The 27,561-nt window shown below is 35.3% G+C and overlaps 1 protein-coding gene and 1 pseudogene across 2 annotated transcripts in view; both read left to right on the top strand.

Annotated features, from left to right (window-relative positions):
- CDKL5 (cyclin dependent kinase like 5) overlaps positions 1–27,561 on the top strand; it is a 171,895-nt gene that overhangs the window by 45,688 nt on the left and 98,646 nt on the right. Inside the window, exons 1-3 of one of the 2 annotated variants that reach the window (XM_037046271.1) lie at positions 402–532; positions 3,849–4,077; positions 6,995–7,029. In XM_037046271.1, coding sequence (XP_036902166.1) covers positions 4,014–4,077; positions 6,995–7,029 — 99 coding nt within the window. In that variant the 5' untranslated portion in view covers positions 402–532; positions 3,849–4,013. Of the gene's footprint in view, positions 1–401; positions 533–3,848; positions 4,078–6,994; positions 7,030–27,561 lie in introns of those variants that run through there. The other variant, XM_037046272.1, reaches the window with a different exon arrangement.
- On the top strand, positions 20,914–24,674 carry LOC118987209 (gap junction alpha-1 protein-like; annotated as a pseudogene).

The raw sequence follows: 27,561 nt of genomic DNA, 5'->3' as shown, positions 1-27,561 counted from the left end.
TTCCTGAAACATGTTAGGCATTCAGTAATTATTTATTTAATGAATGAATTGAATATTTATTATTTTCTTCTGAAATTATGACATTTTGTCTAAATGTAAGGGTCATCCTTTAAAAATGTGATTCTATTAAAGTTTTGTAAAATATAGTCTGCTTTCTCTTGCCTTATTTCAAAAACATTTTTTTGTAAATGTTGAACGAAACATCAGATGATAAGAATCTGACCCAAAGTAAATGTTAGAGTGACAAATATTTAGGATTAGGGACAACTGTGACTTTCTTGTTACATATTGAACTGAAACTAGCTTAGTGTGGCTAGAGTGAAGCAAGCCAAGAGTCAGAGATGATGTCAAAGGAGTGTAGGTCAAGGCCTTGTGGCTTTTGTGGAGTTGGACTTTAACTCTTAATGATAAGGGAGGCCATTGGAGAGTTTTGAGCAGAGAAGTGATATGATCTTACTTATCCTAAAGACTCCTGTGTAGAGAACAGACTGAATTCAGGGGGAGGTGAGAATTGAGCTGTAGGGATATTTAAGTAAGTACAGTCTACTTCTGGGCTCTTACATCAATTCTGTTGGTTAATTTGTCTATATCTGTGCCAGTAGCATCCTGTCTAAATTTCTGTAGCTCAGTTCTGACCTTCAATATATTTGTTAGGGCATACTGCCAGATCCTACGCTCAAGCCTGAGCCTTCTTACTTTTCTTATCAGGGATGTGTGGACTCTGCTTGGAACTCTGCTCTCGCATGTATATTTTAGAATGGACTTTTCTTAATTTATCAGAAAACCCTAGAATTTTGATTGGGATTGCATCCCCATTGGTTAATATGGAGAATATTGAATCTTCCGAACTTAAAATTGGGATGGCTCCATTTATTTAGGTCATCTTCATATATATAAATTTGAATAGAGGCCTTGAATATTTTTTGTTATGTTAGATTCTAAGCAACTTTTTGATGTAAATTTGATTTTTTGAAAAATTATATTTTGTTTCTTGTTGCTATTTACAAATGCAGTTGATATTTGTATATTAAACTTATATTCAGCTACCTTGCCAACATTTGCAATTCTAATAATTTGTAAATTCCTCTGAATTTTCCATGTAGAAAATAATATCTGTAAATCCTGTTTTCCCCTCTTTCCAGTCCTATATATTTTATTCATTTATTTTTTTCTTATTTTACTGAGCTGGCTAGAACCCACCAGGATAATGTTTAATAATAATGCTAGTAAGTATTAATTGTAGGACATTTTGTCAAGTTCTTAATTTTTAAAGGGATTGGGTCTAACATTTCACATTTAAGAATAATGTTGTAGGTTTTTGTCAAATACTTTTATCAGGTTAGAAATGTTTTAAAAGTATTTAATTATGGACATATTACTCCTTAGAAAGTTTGCCTCAGTTTACATTCCTGCTATCAGTGTACAAAAAGGCACATTTCTTCATGTTAATACCATATGAGGTAGTCATATTTTTTTAAAGTTTCAAATTTCATAGGCAGCAAAAAATTTTTTCTTTACTGGTTTTGATTTATCTTTTAACCAATATTTTCTGTTGATACAGCTGTTAATCTTTTAAATAATAGGATAGGTTTTTTTTAAACAAAACTTATTTTGAAATAATTTCAGATTTAGAGAAAAATTACAAAGATAATACAAAGAAGTTTCTGTTTCCTGGACCCTTAACCCAGGTTCCCCAACTGTTAAATTAACATTTTACTATGTTTATTTTATCATTTTTTCTTTCTTCACAAACATATTTTTTCTGAATTGTTTAAGTTGCAAACTTTATCTCCAAAAACTTTGGTGTTCTTTCCTCTTTTTTTTGGTTAATCTTTTTGTTAGACTGCCTTATTTTAGAGATTTTGGGCTGTGCCATATTTATTTTATCAAAATATAAGTGACATAATAACATCATATTACTTTCAGATACACAACATAATGATTTAATATTTGCATATATTGTGAAATGATCACCACAGTAAGTCTAGTTAACATCACACATAGTACAGTTTTTTCCTGTGATGAAAACTTTTAAGAATTACTCTATTAGCAATTTTATTTTTTAACTAGAATTTTGTACCTTTTGACCACCTTCACCTATTTCATCATTTTTTTTCATTTTTAAAATAGAATTGTTTTACATAACCACTATACTATTATCAAAGTAAAATTATGATTGGTACAATATTATTATGTAATCTGTAGACATTTAAATTTTCAGTTACTCTTTATAGCAATTTTTTATCTTGTCTAGAATCCAATCCAGGATCATGCATTAAATTAAGTTTTCATGCATTAATTTTCTTTCCTGTAACAGATCGTTGTTTTTTTGTCTTTCATGACATAGACATTTTTAGAGTACAGGTGAGTCATTTAGTAGAATATCCTTAGTTGTCTGCTGCTTTCTCTGTTTAGATTCAGGTTTTACCACAGGCTGTGATGCATCCTATCATGAGGCATATGGTGTTGACTTGTCCTATTACTAACGATGTTAACTTTATTCACTTAAGATGGTAGTACTGGCAGGATTCTTCACTATGAAACTACTATTTTTTCCTTTGTAATTGATAGGTATCTTAGAGAGAGCAACTTTGAGACTAGATAATATTCTGTTTTCCATCAAACTTTGAACCACTAGTTTTTTAAGTATTGATGATACTTGCCTGAAATAATTATAGCCAGGGTGATTGCCAAATGGCAATTTTTCTAATTTCTTCACTACATTCATTGTTTGGAATTATGCTGTAAGAAAGAGCTTTCTCTTCTCCCCCACTCATTTATGTCAGTAAGGACTGGTGCATTTTTATTTTATTCTTTGGATTATAATGTGCTATTGTTTTTATTTTGTTGCTCAAATGTTCCTCATTTGACCAGTGGATGTCTCTTCAAGCTGACTCCTGTGTCCTTTAGACATGCATCTCCATTATTCTTTGAGCATTTCCTTATTTTCTGCCCTGGCCTGGAAATCAGACATTTCTTCAAGGAACCCTGGTTCCTTTTTTTAGTCCATTAGCTGTGCTCATGGCTACTGCAGTGTCATTGCTTCCAGGCCCCCTCATCAGACAGAGCTAAGGATATTTATACATACATTTATACCTGTTTCTACACCTCTCTATATTAAGAACTGAGCTTTTATGGTTAGCTCTAATTCCAAGCCTTCCCCCTTTTCATATTCATAACTTCTTTTCATCTGACAATAGAATAAGGGACTAAATTCTCATTATCCACCATATATTTATTCATTTACTCAGTTCTACAATAAAGAAGTCTTATATCCATGTGAAAAATATATCTTAGTAGAGTATAATCTGTGTTTGCCCCTGCCTGGTGTAGCTCACTGGATTGAGCATGGGCCTGTGAACCTTAGGATTGTGGTTCGATTCCCAGTCAGGGCACATGCCTGGATTGCAGGCCAGTTCCCAGCAGGGACCCACAAGAGGCAACCATACATTGATATTTCTCTCCTTCTCTCCTTCCCTTCCTCTGTAAAGATAAATAAATAAAATCTTTGAAAAAATATGTGTTTGTATTTATTTTGGTCTTTAGTTTAAGCAGAGTATGTTGTCAAAATATGATTTTCAAGAGTTACTTAAGGTTAATTCTTTTTCCCTTGGCCTCCTTTGTGTGGTTGTTACTCATTTCAAATACATTTAACTTCATTTGTTCATTTGTGTTCCAGTTTGTGTCTTTCTCTCTTCTGGTTATTGATTATTTCTTTCATATATATATATATATATATATATAACATTAATTAACCTGGTTTCAAAAGAACTATAAAAAATGGGCTAGGACAGGTTATCAGATTACTGAGATATAAAACTATGGCTTTTAATTGTTTGTTCTTTCAGGGAATCATTTACTACTTCACACTAGAAGAAATATGTGAAAGTTCCTGCCAACTTATGAGAATCTCTTTCTTCGGCTCTGTTGTGTTCTACTTACTGCACACCTTTCTCAGAAGTTCTTTTTGATGCCATGTTCTGTGGCTCGCATCAAAAGAGGAGTTTGTCTTCATGAAGATTCCTAACATTGGTAATGTGATGAATAAATTTGAGATCCTTGGGGTTGTAGGTGAAGGTAAGTTTAGATTCCTTGAGTTTTTGAGCAATGTACAATTATACCTACCACCAAAAAAATTAATAATTCAGGTCCTCTTAATTTAATTTAAAGCAACTTGGATATGAGCCACAAAAGTAAGATATTAAAAATAAAATTACTCTCAACTTTTGGGTCTTATTCTCCCATTGAAAGTTAATAACACCATTTTTTATTTTGAAAAATTCTATTTATTTTTAGAGGGGAAGGAAGGGAGAGAGGGAGAGAAACATCAATGTGTGGTTGCCTCTTGCTCACCCCTACTGGGAACCCGGCGCGCAACCTGGGCATGTGCCCTGCCTGCGAATCAAACTAGCATCCCTTTGGTCCACAGGTTGGTGCTCAATCCACGGAGCCACACCAGCCAGGGTTCAAAGGTTAATACCATTTTAAAACCCCTTAAAATTGAATAAATCAGGGATTTCTTAAAGCTGCCTTTATTTTATTCTTCTCATTAGAAATTATGGTTTCTTTAGTCAATAAGTTTTTGGTTACATTTTATTTATTGGCTAGGTTTATTGTGAATAACTTAAATTTTTTTATATAAGTTAAATTTTACTTACTACATGGTAAATAAATGAATAAATAACTTATTTGTTTTGGGGAATGACAAACCACATTTTATAAATTCAGAGGCATATTCTAATATCTTTGAAATCAGATGTGTGTTACAATCAGTAGTATGTCATGGTTTAATTGGCAGCATTTTTCCTTTCTTGATAATACATAAAATTATGCTTATAATCAGTGACATCATTGGTTAGATGAAATATAGTAAATCATTTTTCATAAGTCTTCCTGATTTTTTTCTCTCAGTAATTTTGCTCTTGACTTAAAGATAAATTTATGGAGATTTTGATAAATGATTCTGTTAATGGGATAAGCAACTATAATTATAGTTTCTTAGCATTTATATCTTTAAAGCAAATGTTATAAAATTTGTATTTGAATTTTTTCAAATAAATTTTGAATTTCAAAAGTTTTAAAAATACCAATGTGAACAGCAAAGCTGTTTTAGATTTTAATATTAAGTTTTCAAGTCCTTTTCAACTAAATAGAAACAATTAAAGTACAGTATAATCATTTGGTGTCAGCTTCAAGGTCTGAAGCTGAAACCATATTAAAAGAGCAGATCCATCTTCCTTCACGAGTCAATTCCTTTTTCTTTTCTTGATTGATATTAATTATGTAAATAAAATTTATTCTCCATATCTTATCTACTATCTGTTTTATAATACCTGCCTTTTTTTGTTTGTTTGTTGTTGATTTTTTCAGAAGTATTACAATTAGAGACTTACGCAATAAAGCTAGTGACCAGAGGTCTCCTCATAGGATATAATGGGGTTGGAATGTTCCAGATTCTGAGTCTAAGTTTTCTGGATCATAAACTTGTTTTTCTTTGTATACATATAAGTGATTATCTTCTCAGGGACTAGCTCTCATTAACTATAAGAAAACTACCAGGCTGTTATATAAATCAGAGTATGTTGGTTTAACTTGTAGTCAGAACCATCATTGCTATATGTTGTTTTCTTTATAAAGTGTCTCAAATGCTTTTTGGCTAAGAAATATATGTATTAAGGAAACTAAAAACTGTCGAGCAAACTCTACATTCCTGTAGCCTAGACAGTGCATTTTCACCCCACAGAAAACTGGCATGAGGATTGATTGGATGATTGCCTGTAATTGTAGAGCTAAGTTGGATGGCTGTAATGGCTGGTCCCCTCCTAACTGTGATATTAAGGTTCATCCATCTCCATCAAAATTGGGTAGACTTGTTCTGGTTCTCTAGACTCTGTTGGAGACATATTTCTCAATTTCATGTCTGTAAAGTCTCCTTCTCATACATACATGAGGCTTTGCTCGCCCATATCAGTGTTCTTGATATTTCTACAAACCTCAGTTATCATACATTACCTTTTGATTCTCCTAATTAGATTTTCACAAGTAACTTTAACTTCAGTTTCCTTGCCGTCAGCTCTGTTTTGCCTATAACGAAGTAGTTTATTGGCTAGGTGATTGTATAAATAGGCCAAAAGATAGTGACAAATCTCATCAAAATATGCCAAACACAGCGGGAGTACATGGTTATAAATGGCCAGATTCTTGGACTGCTTGTGGCCTGTGCCCTTGAACTGCATCTTTATTTATGGCAAAAATGTATCAATGTCTACTAGTTATTAACCAGAATGCTGACACCTATACAGTTGTGACAATCAGGAAAGAGATTCCAATATCCTATAAGACAGGGGTCCCCAACCTGGCTGCTAGTAAATCTCTCCTGAGCTCTGCCTTCTGTACTGCGCCCCCCCCAGCCATGGAAAAACCTGTTCCTGGTGCCAAAAAGGTTGAGGACTGATGCTATAAGAGGATCTAAATGTCTCCTAGGACAGAGAACCTATGTGGTAGGCTCCTTGCTTGAGCTTACTATTCGTAAATCATTAGCACTTATATTTTTTAGCTTCCTAGAACCTCTTGAATTAATTTTCATTTACTCCTAAAGTTCCTATGCTCAGATCTTGTCTCCAAAATATTTTGAGCCTAAGGGTAAAAATGTCTCAAGTGAAAGTTTCTTTAAAAAGAGAACCTTTAAAAATACATGTTGAAATAGGTTGTTTATACCCTTGGTTTAAAAATAAATAAATTATATATATATATAATATATATATATTATATATTATAATATATAATCACTATTGAATACTATTGATATTTTATATATATATAAAATATCCGTGCTGTCTTTTAATGTAGCTAATTGCATTATCACTGTAGAATATTGTAATTTCAGGAGTCATTATAACATATATTGATAATCAATGTAAATATAATAGAACTTCAACTTCTACAAAAGCTGTAGTTTGTATATTGGTCCCAACTGTTTTTTTTTTTATTATAGGAGCCTATGGAGTTGTACTTAAATGCAGACACAAGGCAAGTACATGAAAATATCTTGTGTTTTACTGTTTTGAAACTAATGTAGTGTTCTATGCATGTGGGCATATAATTAGAACTGTCTGGCTATAATAATGATGTTTATCAAGTAGGATTAATATGTGAACCCAGAGAAGGGAGACTATTTGGGACAAGCTTTATCAGTATTAGGTGATCATTAGTTCTTTGCAATCATGTGCTATTTTTTCAGCTGACCTATGTATAGGTGAAAAGTTGCCTATTGGGAAAAGAAAAAGTGGTAGAGAAGAAACCAGGGTAGTGATGAATTTATGTTCAGGTACTTAGGAGCAATGAATAATTTTATTCAGTCAGTATTTTTCATGTACACCCAATAACTTATAATGCTTGATGTATCTAAATCCAGATTTTGAAGTCAATTGTGGATAGGTATTTGATTATGAAATGGGGATGGGGTTAATAGTGTATGATTGTGATTACTGGCTATAGTTGACAATTCTTGAACAGCCTTGAAAGGAATCATGTTATATAAATTACTTGATTATGATAATAATCTCCATTTATTCAGGTAAGTTTTTCAAGTTTCCATAGCTGTTGCTCAGTGGTGAGCATGTTTTACTCACAGACTAACTTTTAGATGGTAAGTTTTCTAATATCGAATCATTATGTTGTATACTTGAAACTAATATTATATGTGAATTATTCCTCAATTAAAAAAATAATACAGCAAGTGTTGAAGCAATAACATATTTTTCTATTATGGTATACCTAGTCTGAGTATTAATAATCTGGCTTCATGCTATTTTGTGTATAACTTGTTAAGACCAAAATTTAAAAGGTTTTTTTGTGTGGTATTTTATAATGCTATAGGTAATTTATATGTGAAATGAGCTTAGCACTTTAGCCCAAGCCATTTAAACTCACAGATCTATCATAACATGTACGTATGTGTATACATGCATAAATAAAGATGATGTGAATTTATAAAATATATTTATTTATTTATTTTTAGAGGGGAAGGGTGGGAAATAGAGCAAGAGAAACATCAGTGTGTGGTTGCCTCTCACACACTGTGTGCCCCCAGCTGGGGACCTGGCCTGCAACCCAGGCATGTGCCCTGACTGGGAATTGAACCTGTGACCATTTGGTTTGCAGGCCAGCATTCAGTCCACTGAGTCACAGCAGCCAGGGCAATGATGTGATTTTTATGTTTGCTTTTTCTTTCCAATATGCAAAATATTACTTACATTTTATATTTAAGGCTTTATGACAGTTGATACATATTTGGGTTTTAGCTCACAAATCTTTTTAATTCAGTGAATTTTCTATTCTTGAAATTGGTTGTTCAAATAATTTTATGTTGGTAATAATTGTTTGAAGATCTCTGCCAGTAAATCCGAAAACAATGGTTTGAATACTATTGATTCTTGTGTTAGGATGATAAACAATTTAGAATAATAAATATAATAAAAGTAAATTTGGCATCTTGAATATGTGGAGAAATATGGGAGTTTGAAATTAAGCGAATGGGAAGGTCTGTAATGAAATTCTATGGTTTTAATGAGTTGCTTTGACTTATAATAAATTTCTAAAGCTTAAATAAAATAAAATTCCTGGTTCCATTCCCAGTCAGGGCACATGCCTGGGTTGTAGGCCAGTTTCCCAGCAGGGGATGCACAAGAGGCATCCATACATTGACATTTCTCTCCCTTTCTCCTTCCCTTCCCCTGTAAAGACAAATAAACAAAAATCTTTAAAAAAATAAAATAAAATTCCTGGGTGGATAATACAAAGGGGAAATAGGTTATTGGTTTCCAAGTTAAATTTCACTCTTCTGAACATAATACCTCCATAGCAAATAGAAGCTTCGGGTCTTTTAACCCTTGAGTTTTAAAACCCAAGGATTTCTGATATATAATGCAAGTCTTCCTACAAAGTTTTCTCTCAGTTTTTGTCACACTTCTTGCTGTGACCCTTCCCCCATACCTTTTTTGATCTTATGTAAGTAAGCTCTCCTGTCTTTCATGTTAAAAAAATTATCAGTTGAATATGTTGCTCTTATCTTTCCATATATCTGGTTTACTTGTTTGTTAGAATATGCTTGTTACCTGTAGTGAGTGGTGTGCACTGCACACTGTTAGTGCCAGCAAGATGGGCCCAGAGTGAAAGTGGATGAGAACAGGCATTTCTGCTTTTGGGAAACCAATTGTGTGAACGTTGATTCCTAGTGGCTATATGTAGGGCACTTTGAGTTTCAAAGATGAGTAAACCTTAGTTTCCTTAACCTTGTATGGCTTATGGTTTGTCTGAAGAGATGCTTTAAAAATTGGATTGCATCTGAAAACATCTCTTTTTACAGCCTTTCACTAAATGAGGGACACACAGGCCAGTTCTCTAAGTATTGTTGTTTTTTTCCTTTAATGTATCTAAAAAGATATCGCTGGGTGGAAAATTTAAAGCATAAATTAGTGCCTAACTCAGGGTAATAAAAACTCTTTTTAGAATCTGCAGCTGTTTAGTAATTAGATTTGTTATAGTATATTCTTTTTTCAGTCAGCAGACCTTCAAATCTTTACCCCATTACCCCAAAATAGATAATTTGATGCTTTTTGAAAGGTTTATTCTTCAGGATCAAACAAATGAATTACTGTGAAATTTAATGTTATAGTTAAAAATTGATATAATCCTTTCTGTTGTACCATTATGTATAAAATAATCATGCCCGTGTATTTTTATACCTTTTAAAAATTAAGGAAATGCTTATAAAAATGTATGATTACTTATGCATGGGCATATGTGATAATATGCATAAATTTGTTCTCTTTTTGAGAATACTGGTTCTGGGTGTATATATAATTAAATAATGTCCAGCATGTTGTATATTTGTTACTGTTTTTTAAAAATATTTTATTTATTTATTTCTAGAGAGGGGAAGGGAGAAAGAGGTAGAGAAACATCAATGTGTAGTTGCCTCTCACATGCTCCCTACTGGGGACCTGGCCTGCAACCCAGGCAGGTACTCTTACTGGGAATCGAACCTGTGACCCCTTGGTTTGCAGACCAGTGCTCAATCTGGCCTGTGAACCAAGCCTGGATTGGTTCGGATCACACTAGCCGGAACTGAACTGAATTTTTAAGACAAAGATTAAAGAGAGGGAACAATGAGAAACTGAGGCCTGGCTGGTGTAGCTCAGCGGACTGAGCACGGGCTGGGAACTAAAGGATCGCTGGTTTGATTCCCAGTCAGGGCACATACCTGGGTTGCTGGCCAGGTCTGGGGAATGCCTGAGAGGCAACCACACATTAATGTTTCTCTCCCTCTCTTTTTCCTTCTCTTCTCTCTAAAAAAAATAAGTAAATAAAATCTTTTTGAAAAAAACAGTGAGAAACTGAATATATGAGATTAATTATATAATTTACTTCACCGTTACTTTCATCCTTATTTAAATAAAAATAAAATGTGATTTCTTGCTTTTTGTGTACAAAATGTTTAGTATTTGAAGAAAGTTAAAGAGAGGCTCAGGGTTTTTCATAAAGATTGTCAGAAAACAAAGATTGTGAGAAGTCAGAAGTACTTATATAATATGAACCATATTTCTGTGTGGTTTCCTCTCTTTACCTGGCCTTTGTTGCTGATCCAGTTATGGTAGAACAGTCTCTGGAACACTACAAAAGTCTCAGCAAAACTGTAATTCTTTTATTATAATATTTTGTATTTCCGATTCTGTTAGTGTGCTGATATAGGAGAAATGACCTATGTTTCTGTTGTCCTGTTATCAAAGAAATAATGGCGTGTGTGTCGATTTCCGGGAGAGTGACTTCTTTAGGGAACTAGAAGAATTTTGGGGCTTAGCAGACTTCCTGGTTGCCTTTATCCTCATCATCCTAATCTAGATTTGTCATGTTGTTGTTTGCTTTTTAGTAAATTGGATAAGGGAATTAATGGTCATATTAGAACTAGCAGTACTAGCTCTGCCCTGTATTGTCTGCACAAAACACTTGACCTCATTTATCCTTCTTACAGTGACTCAGTTCTCAGTTCCTAAATGACCATATCCCTACTTGCCACCCAATCTGGAGGATGAGTTGGCTAGGGTACTAGATAGACTTTAAAGTTTCCTTTTCTGGTAATCATAAACACATAATTAGTTCAAAGAAGAGATCATTCTTTCAACCCCTCCTTCAGAAAGTAATTTCATTAGTCTCTGATAATGTCTGTGCTTAAAAGATTTATACTAACTTTTTAATGTGACGTTTTTCCAAAACTTTAGGAGTAGACATGAGTGTGAATCATTTTTCTGTACAGGCCTGAAATATATACAGGGGTTGGCAAAAGTAGGAATATAATACAATAATTAATAAATAAGAATACAAGAGACTTCCAGCCAAGATGGAGGCGTAGGTGGAAACACTCTGCCCCCTCCCACAACTAAATTTAAAGACAGCAAAGTTTTAGAAACAAAAACTCAGCCAAAGCACTGAAAATTGAACTGTACGGAAGTCTGACAACAACGAACCATCCAGCCAGACTGGTAAGAGGGGCAGAGTCAGCAGTGGAGCGGGGTCGGGCTGGAGAGATCGTTTGGTCCGACCGACCCAGGAGTGGAGGTGGAGGTGGTTAGTGGATCCCAGGCTTGGGGTGGCGACAGGCGGACCCAGTGAGGACCCAGGGTGGCTGGATGACTGTGGTCACACATTCATGTGCAGATAAACCAAGCGAAGGAGTGAACAGTGAGACAGACTGCTCAGGCTAGGGCCCCAGCTATGGGAATTAGAGCCTGAAAGCACCAACTGAAAAAACTTTCTCTGGGTCGAGGGGCCCGGAGAGGCTCCCAGGCCCACAGAGAGTTCGTTGGAGAGACCCAAAGGGTCCTGGGGAGTACACAGGCCCACACACCCGAGAACCAGCACCAGATGGGCCCAATTTGCTTGTGAGAAGCCACAGAGGGGACAGAAATCTGAGAGTTTTTTTCCCTTTCTGACCCCGCCCCCACATACAGCATCACAACCCAGCAACTGGGTCGCCCTGCCCTGGTGAACACCTAAGGCTCTGCCCCTCATATATAACAGGTACGAAGAGACCAAACATTATGACTGAAGAACAGCTCAAAGCCCCAGAGCCTATAATTCTAAGTGACCAAGAAATAGCCAACCTTTTAGATGCACAGTTCAAAGCACTGGTGATCAGGATGCTCACAGAACTGGCTGATTTTAGCCACAAATTAGAGGAACATATGAAGGCTAAACTGATTGAAATTAAGGGAAATGCACAGGAAACCAATAGTGATGGAAAGGAAACTGGGACTCCAATCAAGGGAGTGGACCAGAAGGAAGAAAGAAACAACCAAACAGAAAAGAAGAAAGAAACAAGAATTCAAAAAAAATGAAGAGAGGCTTAGGAACCTCCAGGACATCTTTAAACGTTCCAATATCCGAATTATAGGGGTACCAGAAGGGGAAGAGGAACAGCCACGAGTGGAAAACTTATTTGAACAAATAATAAAGGAGAACTTCCCCAGTCTGGCAAAGGAAATAGACTTCCAGGAAATCCAGGAAGCTCAGAGAGTCCCAAAGAAGTTAGATCCAAGAAGGAACACACCAAGGCATATTAGCCAAGATTAAAATGAAGGAGAGAATTCTAGAAGCAGCAAGAGATAAGGGGACAGTCACCTACAAAGGAGTTCCCATCAGACTGTCAGTGGATTTCTCAAAAGAGACCTTACAGGCAAGAAGGAACTGGAAAGAAGTGTTTCAAGTCCTGAAATCCAAAGACCTACATGCAAGATTGCTCTATCCAGCAAAGCTCTCATTTAGAATGGAAGGGCAGATAAAGTGCTTCTCAGATAAGGTCAAGTTCATGGAGTTCATCATCACCAAGCCCTTATTATATGAAATGTTAAAGGGACTTATCTAAGAAAAAGAAGATGAAAAATGTGAACAGTGAAAGGACAGCAAACTCACAGTTATTAACAACCACACATAAAACAAAAGCAAACTAAGAGGACAGCTAGATTGGGAGTGGAACCATAGAAATGGAGGTCACATGGAGGGTTAGCACCAGGGGAGTGGGAGGAGAGGGGGGAGAAGGTACAGAGAATAAGTAGCATAGACAGTAGGTAGAAAACAGACGGGGGAGGGCAGGAATACTATGGGAAATACAGAATCTAAAGAACTTGTGACACATGGACGTGAACAAAAGGTGGGGAATGCTGGGGGAGGGGTGTGCAGGGTGGAGGGGAGTGAAGGGTGGAAATGGGACAACTAATGGCATAATCAATAAAATATATTTAAAAAATAAAATAAATAAGAATACAAGAATAAACTGCATTTTGCATACTCACAACTGTAAGCCTTCTTTTGCCCACCCACATATTCACTGGTAATAAAAGAAACTGATCATCAAATGCTCATATAATGGGCATTTATATGAATTGTTGAAATCAGTGACGGGAGCATAGTACACAGCGATCTATTTGTACAAAAAAGTAACCCAACCCTGGAATACTTTTAGAAGCTACACAATATTTGTAATCTTTACTATTTCTTAATTTAAAGATTTGTTTCATATGTTAAAACATTTTAATTTAAAAATCAAATAGAAATTGTTTTTTATCTCTTACTCTTAATAGTACTGTGTTCTAGGCCTGGCATTATAAAGTAAAATTCAACCAAATATCTGGTTAGGAAAAATCTGTTAAGTATCTACTAAATGTGAGGTACTCTGCTAGGCACTGGCTCTGCAAAAATCAGTAAGATGTAGTTGCTACTTTTGACGAATATCATCTGGCATCTATAAATTAACAAATGCAAGCTTAAAATATAGTTTTGGAGAGATAAATTTGAGAAAAGATTGTAGTTGAAATAATAGTATGAAACCTTCTCCATTTTTTTCAATAAATTCTCCATTAAAGCCTGCTTAGGTACTAATTCATGTCATTAATAAAGAAAATGTCTTCTCATCATATTTAAAATAATTTTGTTGATATCTACAAAATAGCTTGCTGGGATTTGGATCACATTGATCAAGTTGTGAAGAATTGACATCTTAATAATATTTAATCTACCAGTTCATGAACACAGAATATCTGTCCATTTATTTAGATCTTTGGTTTCTTTCAAGAGCTATGCAGGGTTTTTTTGCGTACAGATCTTGCAAATATTTTGTTAGATTTATACCTAAGTACTTCTTTTTCTTTTAGTGATAATGTAAATGATATTGTGTTTTTAATTTTAAATTCTAATGGTTCATTGCTGGCATATAGGAAAGCAATTGACTTTCATATATTAACCTAGTATCTTATGACCTTGCTAGAATTGCTTGTTAGTTCCAGGAGTTTTTGTTTCTTAGATTTTTGGAGATTTTCTTCTGTAAACAAAATAGCTTTATTTCTTCTTTTCCAGTCCGAGTACCTTTTATTTCCTTTTCTTGCCTTATTGTATTTATGACCTCCAATACAATAGTGAATACACGTGATGAGATGGGGAACTGTCTTGTTCCTGAGCTTAGTGGGAAGGCATACCATTTCTCACCATTAAGTATAATGTTAGCTGTAGATTTTTGTAGATATTATTTATCATGTTGAGTAGGGTCTCTCTATTCTTAGGTTTCTGAGAGGGTTTTTTTTTATCACAAATCGCTCTTGAATTTTGTCATATCAGTTTTTCTACATCAGTTGATATATGATCATGTGATGTTTCTACTTTAGTCTGTTGATGGTAGTGAATTATGTGAATTGATTTTAGAATGTTGAAACAGCCTTGTACACCTGGGATAAATCCCACTTGGTCATGGTATATAATTCTTTTTATGCATTGCTGGATCTGATTTGTTAATATTTGTTGAGGATTTCTACATTATGTTATGAGAGATATTTGTAGTTTGCCTTTCTTTTAATGTCTGTATCTGGTTTTGTTATTAGGGTAATATTGGCCTCATAGAGTGAGGTAAGAAGTATTCCTCTGCTTCCATTTTTGACAGATTATACAGAATAGGTATAATTTCTTTCTTAAATGTTAGGTAGAATTCACCAGTGAAACCATCTGGGTATTAGACTTTTTAAAAAGGTTATTAATTTTTTATTGAGTTTCTTTCATAGATATAGGCCTATTCAGATTATCTATTATTCCTTGTGTAAATTTTGGTAGTTTATATCTCCTAAATTATCTGTTATTTATCTAAGTTATCAAACTTGTATGCATAGATTTGTTCATAATATTCCTATATTATCCTTTCAATGTCCATGTGATTGTAGTGATGACTCTTTTTCATTTCTGGTAAAAATAATTTGTATTTTCTTTCTTTTTTTTGTGGTTAGCCTGGCTAGGGATTTATCAATTTTGTTGATCTTTTAAATGGACAATTTTTGTTTTCATTGATTTTTACTATTGAGTTCCCATTTTCAGTTTCATTAATTAATGCCATAATTTTTATTATTCTTTCCTTCTTCTTGCTTTAGGCTTAAGTTGTCCTTCTTATCTATTTCCTAACATAGAAGCTTAGGGTATTGATTTTGGGCCTTTTTTAAAATATATGCATTCAGTGCTATAAACTTTTCTCTAAGCACTGTTTTGCTGCATCACAAAAACTTTGATTTGTGTTTTCATTTTCATTTAGTTCAAAATATTTTAAAATTCCTCTTGATTTTGTCTTTGACCTATGTTATTTAGAAGTGTGTTTTTCTCCCTGGCTGGTGTGGCTCAGTGGATTGAGCACCAGGCTGCAACAGAAAGGTCACCAGTACATTTACGTTTTCCAGTCAGGGTACATGTTTGGGTTGCAGGTCAGGTCTCCAGTTGGGGGCATGTGAGAGGCAACCAATCAATATGTCTCTGGCATAGTAATGTTTTCCTCCTTCCTTCCCCTTCTGTCTAAAAGTAAATAAATCAAATCTTAGAAAAAGAGATGTATTTTTTAATTTTGAGATTTTTCCAGCTTTCTTTTTGTTATTGCTATTTAGTTTAATTCTGTTGTGGTATGAGAGTATACTGTGTATGATTTTTATTTAACTTTTGTTCAGTTGTTTAATGGCCAAGAATTTAGTCTGTCTTGATGAATGTTCCATGTGAGCTTGAAGAGAATATGTATTCTGCCCTTGTTGGATGAAGTATTGTGTAAGTGTCAAGTAGGTCCAATTGATTGATGGTGCTGTTTAATTCACCTATATCCCTACTTATTTTTTTTGCCTGCTGGATCTGTCAGTTACTGATAAGGGAGGTGTTGAAGCCTCCAATTATAATAGTGTATTTGTCTATTTCTCTTTGCAGTCCTATCATTATTTGCCCCATGTATTTTGATGCCTTCTTGTTTGGTGCACATATATTCAGGATTGTTATATTTTCTTGAGGATGTATTATTTTGTAATGCCTCTCTTTATCCCTGATGATTTTCTTGGTTCTAAAATCTGCTTTGTCTAAAATTTATATAGGTACTCCATCTTTCTTTTGATTAGTGTTTCATGTGGTATATTTTTTTATCCCTTTGCTTTTAACCTATCTATCGTTTTATTTAAAATGTTTCTTTTAATTCACTCCGATATTCTCTTCTAATTGGTTTATTTAGATCATTTACATTTAAAGTCAATATTAATTCATTTGGATTAATATCAACCATGTTTGTAACTTTTGTATTTGTTATATTTCTTGTTTTTAAACAAAAATCATTCACTGTTTTTCTGCCTTCTCTGATTTTAATTCATCAATTTTTAAAATTTGTTTATTTATTTTTTAGGCATAGGGGCAGGGAGGGAGAAGGAGAGGGGAACATCAATGTGTAGTTGCCTCTCTTGCACCCTCCTACTGGGGACCTAGCCAGCAACCCAGGCATGTGCCCTGACTTGGAATTGAACATGCAAACCTTTGGTTGTGCGGGCCAGCGCTCAATCCAACAGCCAGGGCTTAATTGACCATTTTTTAAAAAAAGATTTGTTATTTATTTATTTTCGTAGAAGGGGGAAGGGAAGAAGAAAGAGGGAGAGAAACATCAGTGTGTGCTTGCCTCTCATGTGCTCCCCTACTGAGGACTTGGCTCACAACCCAGGCATGTGCCCTGACTGGGAATCAAACCAACAACCCTTTGGTTTACAGTCCCATGCTCAATCCACTGAGCTATACCAGCCAGGGCTAATTGACCATTTTTATATGATTCTCTTTCCTCTCCCATCTTAGCATATTTATTACATTTCTTTTTTACAAAGGGTTTTAGTAATTTGCAGTATACATTTACAATTTATTTAATCCCACTATCAGATAACTCTATTCTGTTTCTTGGGTAAATACAGGTACCTTATATATACCAGAATTTTTCTAATTTCTTCCTTTCATTCCTTATAATATGGATGTCATTCATTTCACTTATCTGTATGCTTTAATCAGCAAATACATTGTTACTATTATTAATTTGAACAGTTATCTATTACTTCAGAATGGGAAAAATAGATTTTATTTTACCCTTATTTCTCCTCCAGTGCTCCTTTTTTCTTTGCATAGATCTGACTTTCTGACATATCATTTTCCTACTCTCTGAAGAACTTTTTAAAACAGTTTTAGCTATACAGGCCTACTAGTGACAGATTCTCTCCATTTTTGTTTATCTGAGAAAGTCTTTATTTCTCCTTCACAGTTGAAAGATAATTTTACTGAATACTTCTAGATTGTTTTTTTTTTTTTCAATTTCAACTCATGGCTTCTGACAAGTCAGATGTACTTCTTATCCTTGTCCTGTATAGGTAAGGTATTTTCCCCTCTGACTTTAGTGATTTTCTCTTTGTGTTTGGTTTTCTGTTGTTTGAATATATGTTTAGGTGGATATACTTTGGCATTTATCTTTCTTGATGTGCTCTCAACTTCCTGGGTATATATGGTTTGTTGTCTGTCATTAATTTCAGAATATGCTTGGCCATTATTTCTTCAAATATTTCTTCTTCTTGGTCTCATTCTTCTCCTTCTAGTCCTCTAGTACACCTTTTGTAATTGTTCCACAGATCTTTGATATTCTCTTTTGCTCTTTAAAATTATTTTTCTCTTTTCATTTTAGTTTGGGAATTTCTATTGATATATCTTTATGTGTACTGATTTTTTCCTTGGCTATGTCTAATCTCCTGATAAGTCCATTAAAGGTATTATTCATTTTTTATAGTGTTTTTGATTTCTAGCATTTTCTTTTAATTCTTCCTTAGAGTTGTGTATGCTTACATTACCCATTTGTTTTTGCATGTTCTCTACTTTTTCCATTAGAACTCTTAAATTATCCCTGACAACCCCCAGATCTGTCCCGTATCTGAATCTGGTTCTGATGCTTTTTTTTGTATTTTCAGACTGGTTTTTTTCTTGCCTTTTAGAATGCTTTTCAGTGTTTTTTACAAGTCAGATAGGATATATTGGCTAATAGGAACTGAGGCAAATATTCCTTCAGTGTAAGATTTTACATTAATTTGGCTATTTACTGGGCTATGTTTAATGTTTGTTGTAGGTGTAGGTGCCAGAGGCTTCAGCTTTCTATAGTGTCTATATTTTTCTTTATTGTTTCCCCTGTTGTCTTTGGGTTTCCCTAAGAACTCCTTTTTAAATTGGGTCTGTTTTTTGCCACTCTTTCATTTGTAATCCACTGTTACTGTACCAGGACCCTGGTGACATGGTCATAGAGTCGGGGGAATATTCTATAAATGTAGGACCAAATCTTAGTCTTTTGGTGGGCCCGCGTCCTGGGATGCAGCCTTTATTTCTTAGCCTCCCCCTCCACTTACACCCTTGTTTTTAGGTGAAACAAAAAGGCTGTATGGGGATATAGTTGACTACTTTCCCCTCTCCCAGGACAGCATATAAGGTCTGGTAAATTTTACCTTGGAGTGTTGGCTTTTATATTTGGAGACTGTTATTCCTGGCTGCACCCCGCCCTGGGCATATTTCAAACTGTTTAATTTCCCCTTAGCCTTACCCAAAAGGGAGAAGATTTTTGTAAGATCTTCACCCTGGGTGCATTTTAAAATTGTTACTTTTCTTTTCCTCTCATCCGAAAGGAGAGGAGAGCATTCTTGGATTTTTACAGTCAGAACCTGATGAGGTTCCTGGAGGTAAAGCCACAAGAGTGTGGAGGCCCTCCTAAGATTGGACTCCTAGGAGTTCTTACTTGCAAGCCTTTGTCAAAATTACTGTGTAAGTTTTCTTACTAGTGATTACTCTGTCACCTTCTCTGCTTTAGGTAAGCTGTTCTTGGGTGTGAGTCTCTGTATTTCCCTGTCTCTAGAGTTCAGGATTTCAGTTCGCCATATGTCCTCAATTCTCTGATAAGCCTAGGAAGAGTCATTGGTTTTAGTTTGCTAAGCTTTGTTGTTGTTGTAAGGGCAGGAGTGACAATATCTAGATACTTTCCATGTTGGAGCTAAAATACAAAGTCTTATATTTATATTTTAAATTGGGAATATCTTGTCCAGTTTAAAAATAATGTTCAGCAAGAGGCTTTTAAGTTTCCTATGAAACATTTGCTTAGCTGAGATGACTCATTCTCAGTTATTTTCATCCTGTTGAATCTCAGATCTATATATTTTCAAAGTGCTTAGTAAGAACTTTCTCAGAACAAAATATATGAAACATTTAAGAATTTCATGTCGTTCATAAGATGCTAATAAGTATTCTAAAGTAACCAGAATTATTGATTTTCTAATCCCCTGCCTTCCCTCCCACTGCATTATTTTTTGTTTTGTCAGATACCATCTATAAACTATGCTAAAGAAGTTTGGGGAAAATAAAGAATTCTTTCTTTAACCTTCACTTATTGTTTTATCTCACTTATTTCTGAAGAAGTAAGTAACTCAGTTTTCTGAGACACTTTGAACTCTCTGGAGACTAAACACTGTTTACATTTGAAAAACTAATAAGAATAAATGCCTAACTTAGGCTGCCAATGGTTAGTTTTCAGTTAACCCCGAAGAATGTAGTAATTATAAACTATAGGTCTCGGTGACTTTAGTTTAATAATATTATTTTCAGAATCTGTGTGATAGAGGACAGTTTGGCTCAACTGCGTTACTAAAGCAACTGAAACATACTGTGTGTACTTTAAAGCATTATAATTTAATTACTTAGTGAAATATTGGAGTCTCCCCAACTGCAGTTGGGGAGACTTCAGTTTTTATCCTTGGAGAGCAGTTGTAATCATCCTCAGGAGATGGAGACATTGTAAATTACATTAACCTTGCCCCATTTGATGTTTCATTTTAAGTTTTTTTTTTTTCACTGAATCTGTGAGCAACAGCCATAAAAACAAGAAAAATTAGCTGCCTGGCATTTAAGATTGCTTATTAGTTGGTAAATGTATGCTATGTTTATCTAAGAAATATCTTCATGTTTTAATTTTTCTAATTGTTTTAAATGAATGTCTTCAGGAATTAAAAATTATTTTGAAGAAGGAGAATTAAAATATTAAATGTTATAAATATTTTAGTATACTAAATAAAATTTGTTTTAAAAAGTGATAACTTGATACTGTATTGAAAGGGTTTGGTTGAAAGTAATTATTTTTTACCATGTAATCAATTAGCTGCAGTTCATTTTAAGGTAAAATGAACCATTTGTCTAGCATAATCTGAATTGGAAACAGAAAGCCTTCCCCAGGCTTTTTGCTTAGAGACATTTTCTTTCAAAGAAATAGGACTATTGGGATGAAATAGGAAAGGAAGAGCAGGTCTTCAATAGTGGCACAGTTATGTGTTATGCCAGGTTCTACCTACCCTCAGCAGATTAGTGGGTGGTATCAATGTTGCTCTTATAGAAATTAAAAAAGAAAAAGATCTAGATAAATTGTAATGATATCTTCGAAGAAACCCAGAAATGAACACAATACATCAGTATTGTAGTCTTAACCATAAAGCTTCTGTGTGCTAACAATTCAACTAAAAATAATGGTCCACATTCAGTAAGTGTTTTTGATTTCAGGTTCCTGTTGGTAGGGACCTGACTTCCAATTTTAGATAAAAAGGGAGCAGGAGCTCCTCTTTTTTCTTTTTGTTCTGATCTTGCTACTTCCTGCTAAGTAGGATCGCAGCTACCCTTCCAAAATGCTCCTTTATTCACAACAGCTTTCAGGACCACAGCATCAGTATTGATCACCTATTCCCCTCTTTAGCAAGACTTGGGACCAGTCCCACAATTCTTGACATCCTCTTTTACTTTTTGTCACCACCAAAACTCAGTGGCTGCACATTAACACAGAATCCTCATCCTTGCACTGCTCTGTTCATCTCTCAATTACATCACATTCCCTAGAGATCCTTAACTTCCATTAGTAATTCCCCTGTGGGCTCAGTCTTGCCTCAGCCTCACAGTATATTCTGGCTTTCTGCCTGTGGGCTTCTCTGTTGTTGCCAAGTGGACATTTAAGGTAGCCCCCTCTGGCACCAGTCTGCTACTTCTGCCTAACTACTTGGTAACCATGCTGCCTGCCTTTGAGCCCCTTGAGTACAGTGATTTCTTCCCTCTTCAAATTTTTGACCATGCTGCTTCCTTCACATGCAGCAGTTTTACAGTCTTTGCCTGGCTGACTCTATACAGACTGATCTGGGTTTCTTTGCATTAATCTCTGTTAGTGCCTATTTGTTTCCTTCTTGAGACTTACTTACATATGCAATTGTATATTCACTTAGCCCTTTTCATTGATTCTAAAATGTGTATTTCCCCCCACAATTTTGAAATCGGGGCACATGTTACACTGGATGCTTTGATTGCTTTTTGAATGGTAAATAAAATAATCATTTATCTTACAGTCAGTCATACCTTAGGTGTAATGAAATACTACATTTAATTGTCTATACCCCACTTGATTATGAGTTGCATGGGAATTCTGTTTTACTCACCAGTTAAGAACCAGTGTCCGGTACAGTACCTGGCACCTAGGTAGACACGAATAAATATTGCTTGAATGAATATCATTATGTATTTGGAAGATGATGGTCCTAATATATCTGAGGATGAATCAGTCAATACATACATGTGAGATTTCAATTCAGTTTCTGTTTGAGTCTTTATCTTTGGAGTTTTTTTATTTAGTACTCTGAAGGAGACTTTTAGATGTGTCTGTTTTCTTCCCCCCTTTATATAACTTGTGCCATTATCAACATATGTATACCCTTGTTTAAGAGTGTTTATTCACTATGTATGAAAATGAATCCACATAAGCTTTTATCAGTTATCAGCAATTGTCTTTCATTAAGGGGAAGAATGAAGAAGGATGTGAAAGAATAGCAGACTTATAAACTTCAGACAGTTTTGAGTACTTGAACTTGCTTTTTCATTTTACTTCATCCTCCAAGGACTTGAGCAGTAACTGGTGTGCCTCCTTCACTCATTTCAAGTGAAAGAACAGCAGATAACATGAGTGACTGGAGTGCCTTAGGCCAACTCCTAAACAGGGTTCAAGCTCACTCCACCACTGGAGGGAAAGTGTGACACTCAGTTCTTTCCATGTTCTGAATCCTGCTACTCAGGGCAGTGGCTGAGCCAGCCTACGATGATGAGCATTTTGCCTTTTGTTGTAACACTTGGCAGCCTCATTGTGAAAATGTCTGCTATAAGTCCTTCCTGATCTCTCATGTGTACTTCTGGGTCTTGTAGATCATATTTGGGTCTGTCTTGTATGGGTCCCTCTTGTATGTAGTGAACATGTTCTATGTAGTGCAAGAGGAAAAGAAGTTGAACACAAAAGAGGAGGAACTCCAAGTTGCCCAAAGCAAAGGTGTCAATGTGGAGATGCACTTGCAGGAAAAGGAAATCAAGAAGTTCAAGTATGGCATTGAAGAACATGGCAGGGTGACAATGAGAAGGGCCTGCTGTGTACCTAAACCATTAGTATCATCTTCAAGTCTGTCTTTGAGGTGTCCTTCCTGCTGATCCATAGGTTCAGGCTGAATGCGGTTTACACTTGGAAATGGGACCCAAACTTGCCTGCATCAGGTGAACTGCTTCCTCTCTCACGCTGCAGAGAAAAGCATTTGTCCTTTTCATGCTGGTGGTGTCTTTGGTGTCTCGTGAACATCATCAAACTATTCTCCATCTTATTCAAGGGTATTAAGGACCATGTGAAGGATCTGGAGAGTGAGACTTACCACAATACATCTGGTCAGCTAAGCCCCTCCAGTGGCTCCTCATCAATTCTTCCTCTCTCTACCATCTCCACTCCCAGGGAGAACCTGGTTCCTGGGGACAGAAACAGTTTTCCCTGCTGCAATGATAACAAACAAGGAAGTGAGCCAAACAGTGCTAATTATAGCACATAGCAAGATTGAATGGGGCAGGCAGGAAGCACCATTTTTTAATTCAGATATACAGCCTTTTGATTTCCCTCATGAGAAGCAGAATTCTTAAAAAAAAAAAAAAAACTAGCCACTAGGCATTAGCCATTGTAGACCAGTAGCCATTCTGCAGAGCCAGCAGTCATGCAAGCAGCAGTGTAATGACTTAGACACGTGCTTGAAAGCATTGCAGTTCTGCTCAATTCTTAAAGAATAGGAAGGTGCAGTAGAAAATGTGCTTTTGTTCCAATGGAGGTGGTACTGTTAAACTGCCCAGGTTCTTTTGGGATGCCTGGGAAGGAGGGTGGAGAGAATGATTGAAAAGGGTACATGTTGGTATTTAAAGTGGTTGACTCAAAGAATTTACATTCTAAATAAAACTTATATGAGGTGATGCATAAGTAAGGCCTTTTTTCCCCTCCCATACTCCCCTAGAAAGGTTCAGTGTATTTGAAAGTGATAGATATTTGCCATGTAGTGGTGCAAACAGATGCAGTATAAACTCATGAACAGATTTTAAAATAATGCACATACAGTGTTCAAATTTGAACCTTTTCATGGAATTTGTGGTGTGGGCCCAAATGATGTTTGTTTCTGTTACATAATTCCTACTGTGATAGTAAAGCACCCTTTCTTTTCCTAATCAGCCCCCTCCAAATGTTTCCTATTATGGATACTGGTTCTGTTTGTTATGATCTTTTCCTATTTTGTAGAAAGATGTCACGAATGATTTCCTTCTCTGAAAAGTAATCATTGATGCTTGAATGATAGAATTTAGTACAGCAAACAGTGCTCATGATGTAAGAAAATATAAAGAAATGTTCAGAGCTATACTATTAAATGTTCTTATATGAATTTTGCAGTAACTAATAGGTCTTGGCTTTATTTTACTTAATAAACACTACTTAACAATATTTCAGAACTTGTATTCTGAGTTTGGTAGTCTGTGTTTTGGAATGACCAACATTTTTGTTGTTGAAAGAGGTTTGAGTATAATCCATGTAACTAATTTGTTTTAAATATATACTAAAAAAATCTAATCATTTCTTCAAATGCCTTTTTATAATCTCTTCACAGATGATTGGGAAAATCCTGAGCTTCATACTTGGTTATTGCATGAGAGCTACATAAGCAGTTTTGTACAATGAGAGATACTAATTTAACATTTCACATTAAGTTATTGTCATGTTCAGCTTTATTGCAGGCAGTGTAGACCTAGTCAATCATATATTCTAGAGAGTGTTTTTATTCAATTAGGTTTTAAGAGAGCAACCCACATGTTTGCCTCCTCTGAGTGCTTTTGGCTGCACTGATCTTCTCTAGGTATGTCTTAATCCAAGCCAAATACACTAGAATCAAATTTGTAGAAATGGAATTGTAATTATGTTACAGAAGGTTTTAGTATTGACATCTTTAGTTATATGTAGCGGGACCACAGATATACCCACTACTTCTAGATGTGCAAAAAATGTAGCTTCCTTATTTTCCTTTTACTTGATCTACTCTTTATCAGAAGCTTCCACCAACCCCACAGGGCACTGGAGAGAGAAGACAGGGATGGCTTAAACATTAAACCTGTTAATCTACAGCATCCTTTTCTGACCGTTTAAACAGTTTCATTTGGAAAACCAAGCCTCTTTATTTAATAGAATCTTTCAGATATTTTTCTCACAAGCCTTTTTGTGAGGAATAATCACAATTATACTAAAGGAGGTGTGTTTCTTTGGGACACTGCAAAATTTCTGAAACGTTGGAATCATATTGTACACTGCTCCTTCACTTCCTGTTTTACATTCATTTTCACATGTTGCTTATTTTCTTTAAAATTTTAATCTTGAGATAATTATTGATTCACATGCAAGTTGAGTAAATTACCTTCTATTCCTTGTTTGCTGGAGAGTTTTTTAAATCACAAATGATGAATTTTGACCAATTCTTTTACTGTATTGATTGATAAGATCATTTGATTTTCCTTCTTCTCCTTGTTGATATCATTTTCAGATGTTGAGTCAGCCTTGCATATCTGGAATAAATCCAACTTGGTGATTATGTGTAGATATTTTTTATACGTCACTGCATCTGATTTGCTAATATTTTATTGAGAATTTTTATGCCTGAGGTCATGAGAAATGTCATTCTATAGTTTCTGTTTTTTGTGCTGTTTTTTGTCTGGTTTTGATGTAAGTTTGGTAGAATTCTCCAGTGAACTTGTCTGAACCTGAAGCCTTAATTTATTGGAAACTTTTAAATTGCAAATTAAATTTACTTAATAATTATATGACTATTTAAGTTGTTTATTTCATCTTGGTTAAGTTTGGCTAATTTGTTATTTTCTTTTTTTAATTGTTGTTCAAGTATAGTTGTCTCCATTTTTACCCCACTACACGCACCCATCTCACCCTCCCCTCCTCCCACTCTCAAACCTACCCACTTTGGCTTTGTCCATGTGTCCTTTATACATGCTCCTTGATGGCCCTTCCCCTATTATCTCTCTTCTCCTTCCTCTTTGGTAACTGTCAGTTTGTTCTTTATTTCAATGTCTGTGGTTATATTTTGCTTGCTTGCTTGTTCTGTTGATTAGTTTTCACTTATAGGTGAGATTATATGGTATTTCTCTTTCACTGTCTGGCTTATTTCACTTAGAATAATGCTCTCCAGTTCCATCCATGCTGTCACAAAGGGTAGGAGTTCCTTCTTTCTCTCTGCTGCATAGTATTCCATTGTGTAAATGTACCATAGTTTTTTCATCCACTTATTTACTGATGGGCATTTAGGTTGCTTCCAGCACTTGGCTATTGTAAATTGTGCTGCTATGAACATTGGGGTGCATAGGTTCTCTTGAATAGGTGTTAAATTGACTCATTTCTTTTAAGTTATCAAATTTATGAGTGTAAAGTTTGTAATATTTCCTTATTCTTTTAATGGCTACAGAATTGTAGGGATCTCCCCTGTTTCATTCCTGATATTGATTATTTTTATCCTCTTAGTTTTATCAGTCTTGCTAGAGGTTATCAATTTTATCAGTCTTTTTGCAGAACAAGCTTTTGCTCCATTGATTTTTCTCAATTGTTTTCCTGTTTGAGATTTCATTGATTTCTGCTTTTATGTTCATTACTTCCTTCCATTTTGCTTTGGTTTATTTTCTTTTTGTAATATTGAGGTAAGAACTGAAATTATTGATTTGAGATCTTTCCTCATTTCTAAGTATGCATGTAGTGCTATAAATGTCTCTCAGTACTGCTTTAGCTGCATCCCACATATTTTGGTATAATGTATTTTCATTAAGTTCTATGAAATTAAAATTTTCTTTTAGACTTCTTTGTAAGATGGCTGCTTTGAAATCCTCGTCAGATAATTTTGACATCTCTGTATTAGCCTCTCTTGATAGTCCTTTCTCATTGATGTTGAAGTTTTTCTGGATCTTCATATGATGTGATTTTCTATTGAAACCTGGACATTTTGGATATTATATCAATAGAGTTTGGATCTTACTTAATCTTTAGTTTTAGCTGCCTTCTTTGACATTGCTCTGGTAAGTGGGGCAATGCCCAATGAGGATGGTAAATTCAGTTGCCTCATTCCACATCTGTTGACACCCACTGGGGAGCAGCTCCTTGTTACTGATGTGGGTGGGGATTCAGTTCCCGACTTGTCCACTGCTAACCACTCTGGTTAGGAGGGGCATGAGTGCCTTGTAATGGCTCTCCAGTGGCCTCTACTGAAACTACCTTGACAGGGACTTGGACATACTCCCCAATCTGCCGTTGCTGGTGTGGCTGGAGCCAAAATTTCCAGTGTTTCATTTGGTTGGAGTAGAGGGATTATTGTTTAAAAATCTTCCATCTTGTTACACTGCTCCTTTCCTGGCTTTAGTTGGGGCTACTTTGTCAGTGCCTATGGGTGTTTCTGGATTGCTCATTGAAGTAGTTTTTTTAGGGTTGCTTTAGAAACCTTATCAGATAATGCCAACATCTGACTTATCTTGGTGTTAATGTCCCTTGTCTTTTTTCATTCAAGTTTTGACTTTTGTGGTCCCTTGGTATGATGAGCAATTTTTAAATTGTATCTTGGTCACTTGGGATATTATGAAACTTTGGATTCTTTCCAGTTCCCAGGCCAGCACTCAATCCACTGAGCCAAACCAGCCAGGGTGAGATTTTGGATTCTTTTACTCCTTTTTGTTTGACAGGTAGCCTCCCTATTGACAGCTGAGTGGATGTGTATGTTCAGCCTTCTGCTGGGTCCCCGATAGCACCTCTGCAGATATGTTGCT

This window comes from Sturnira hondurensis, unplaced genomic scaffold, assembly GCF_014824575.4.
Source record: "Sturnira hondurensis isolate 20B ecotype Veracruz unplaced genomic scaffold, ASM1482457v3 Scaffold0005220, whole genome shotgun sequence".
Taxonomy (NCBI): domain Eukaryota; kingdom Metazoa; phylum Chordata; class Mammalia; order Chiroptera; family Phyllostomidae; genus Sturnira; species Sturnira hondurensis.
This window is presented reverse-complemented; position numbering and strand designations above follow the sequence as displayed.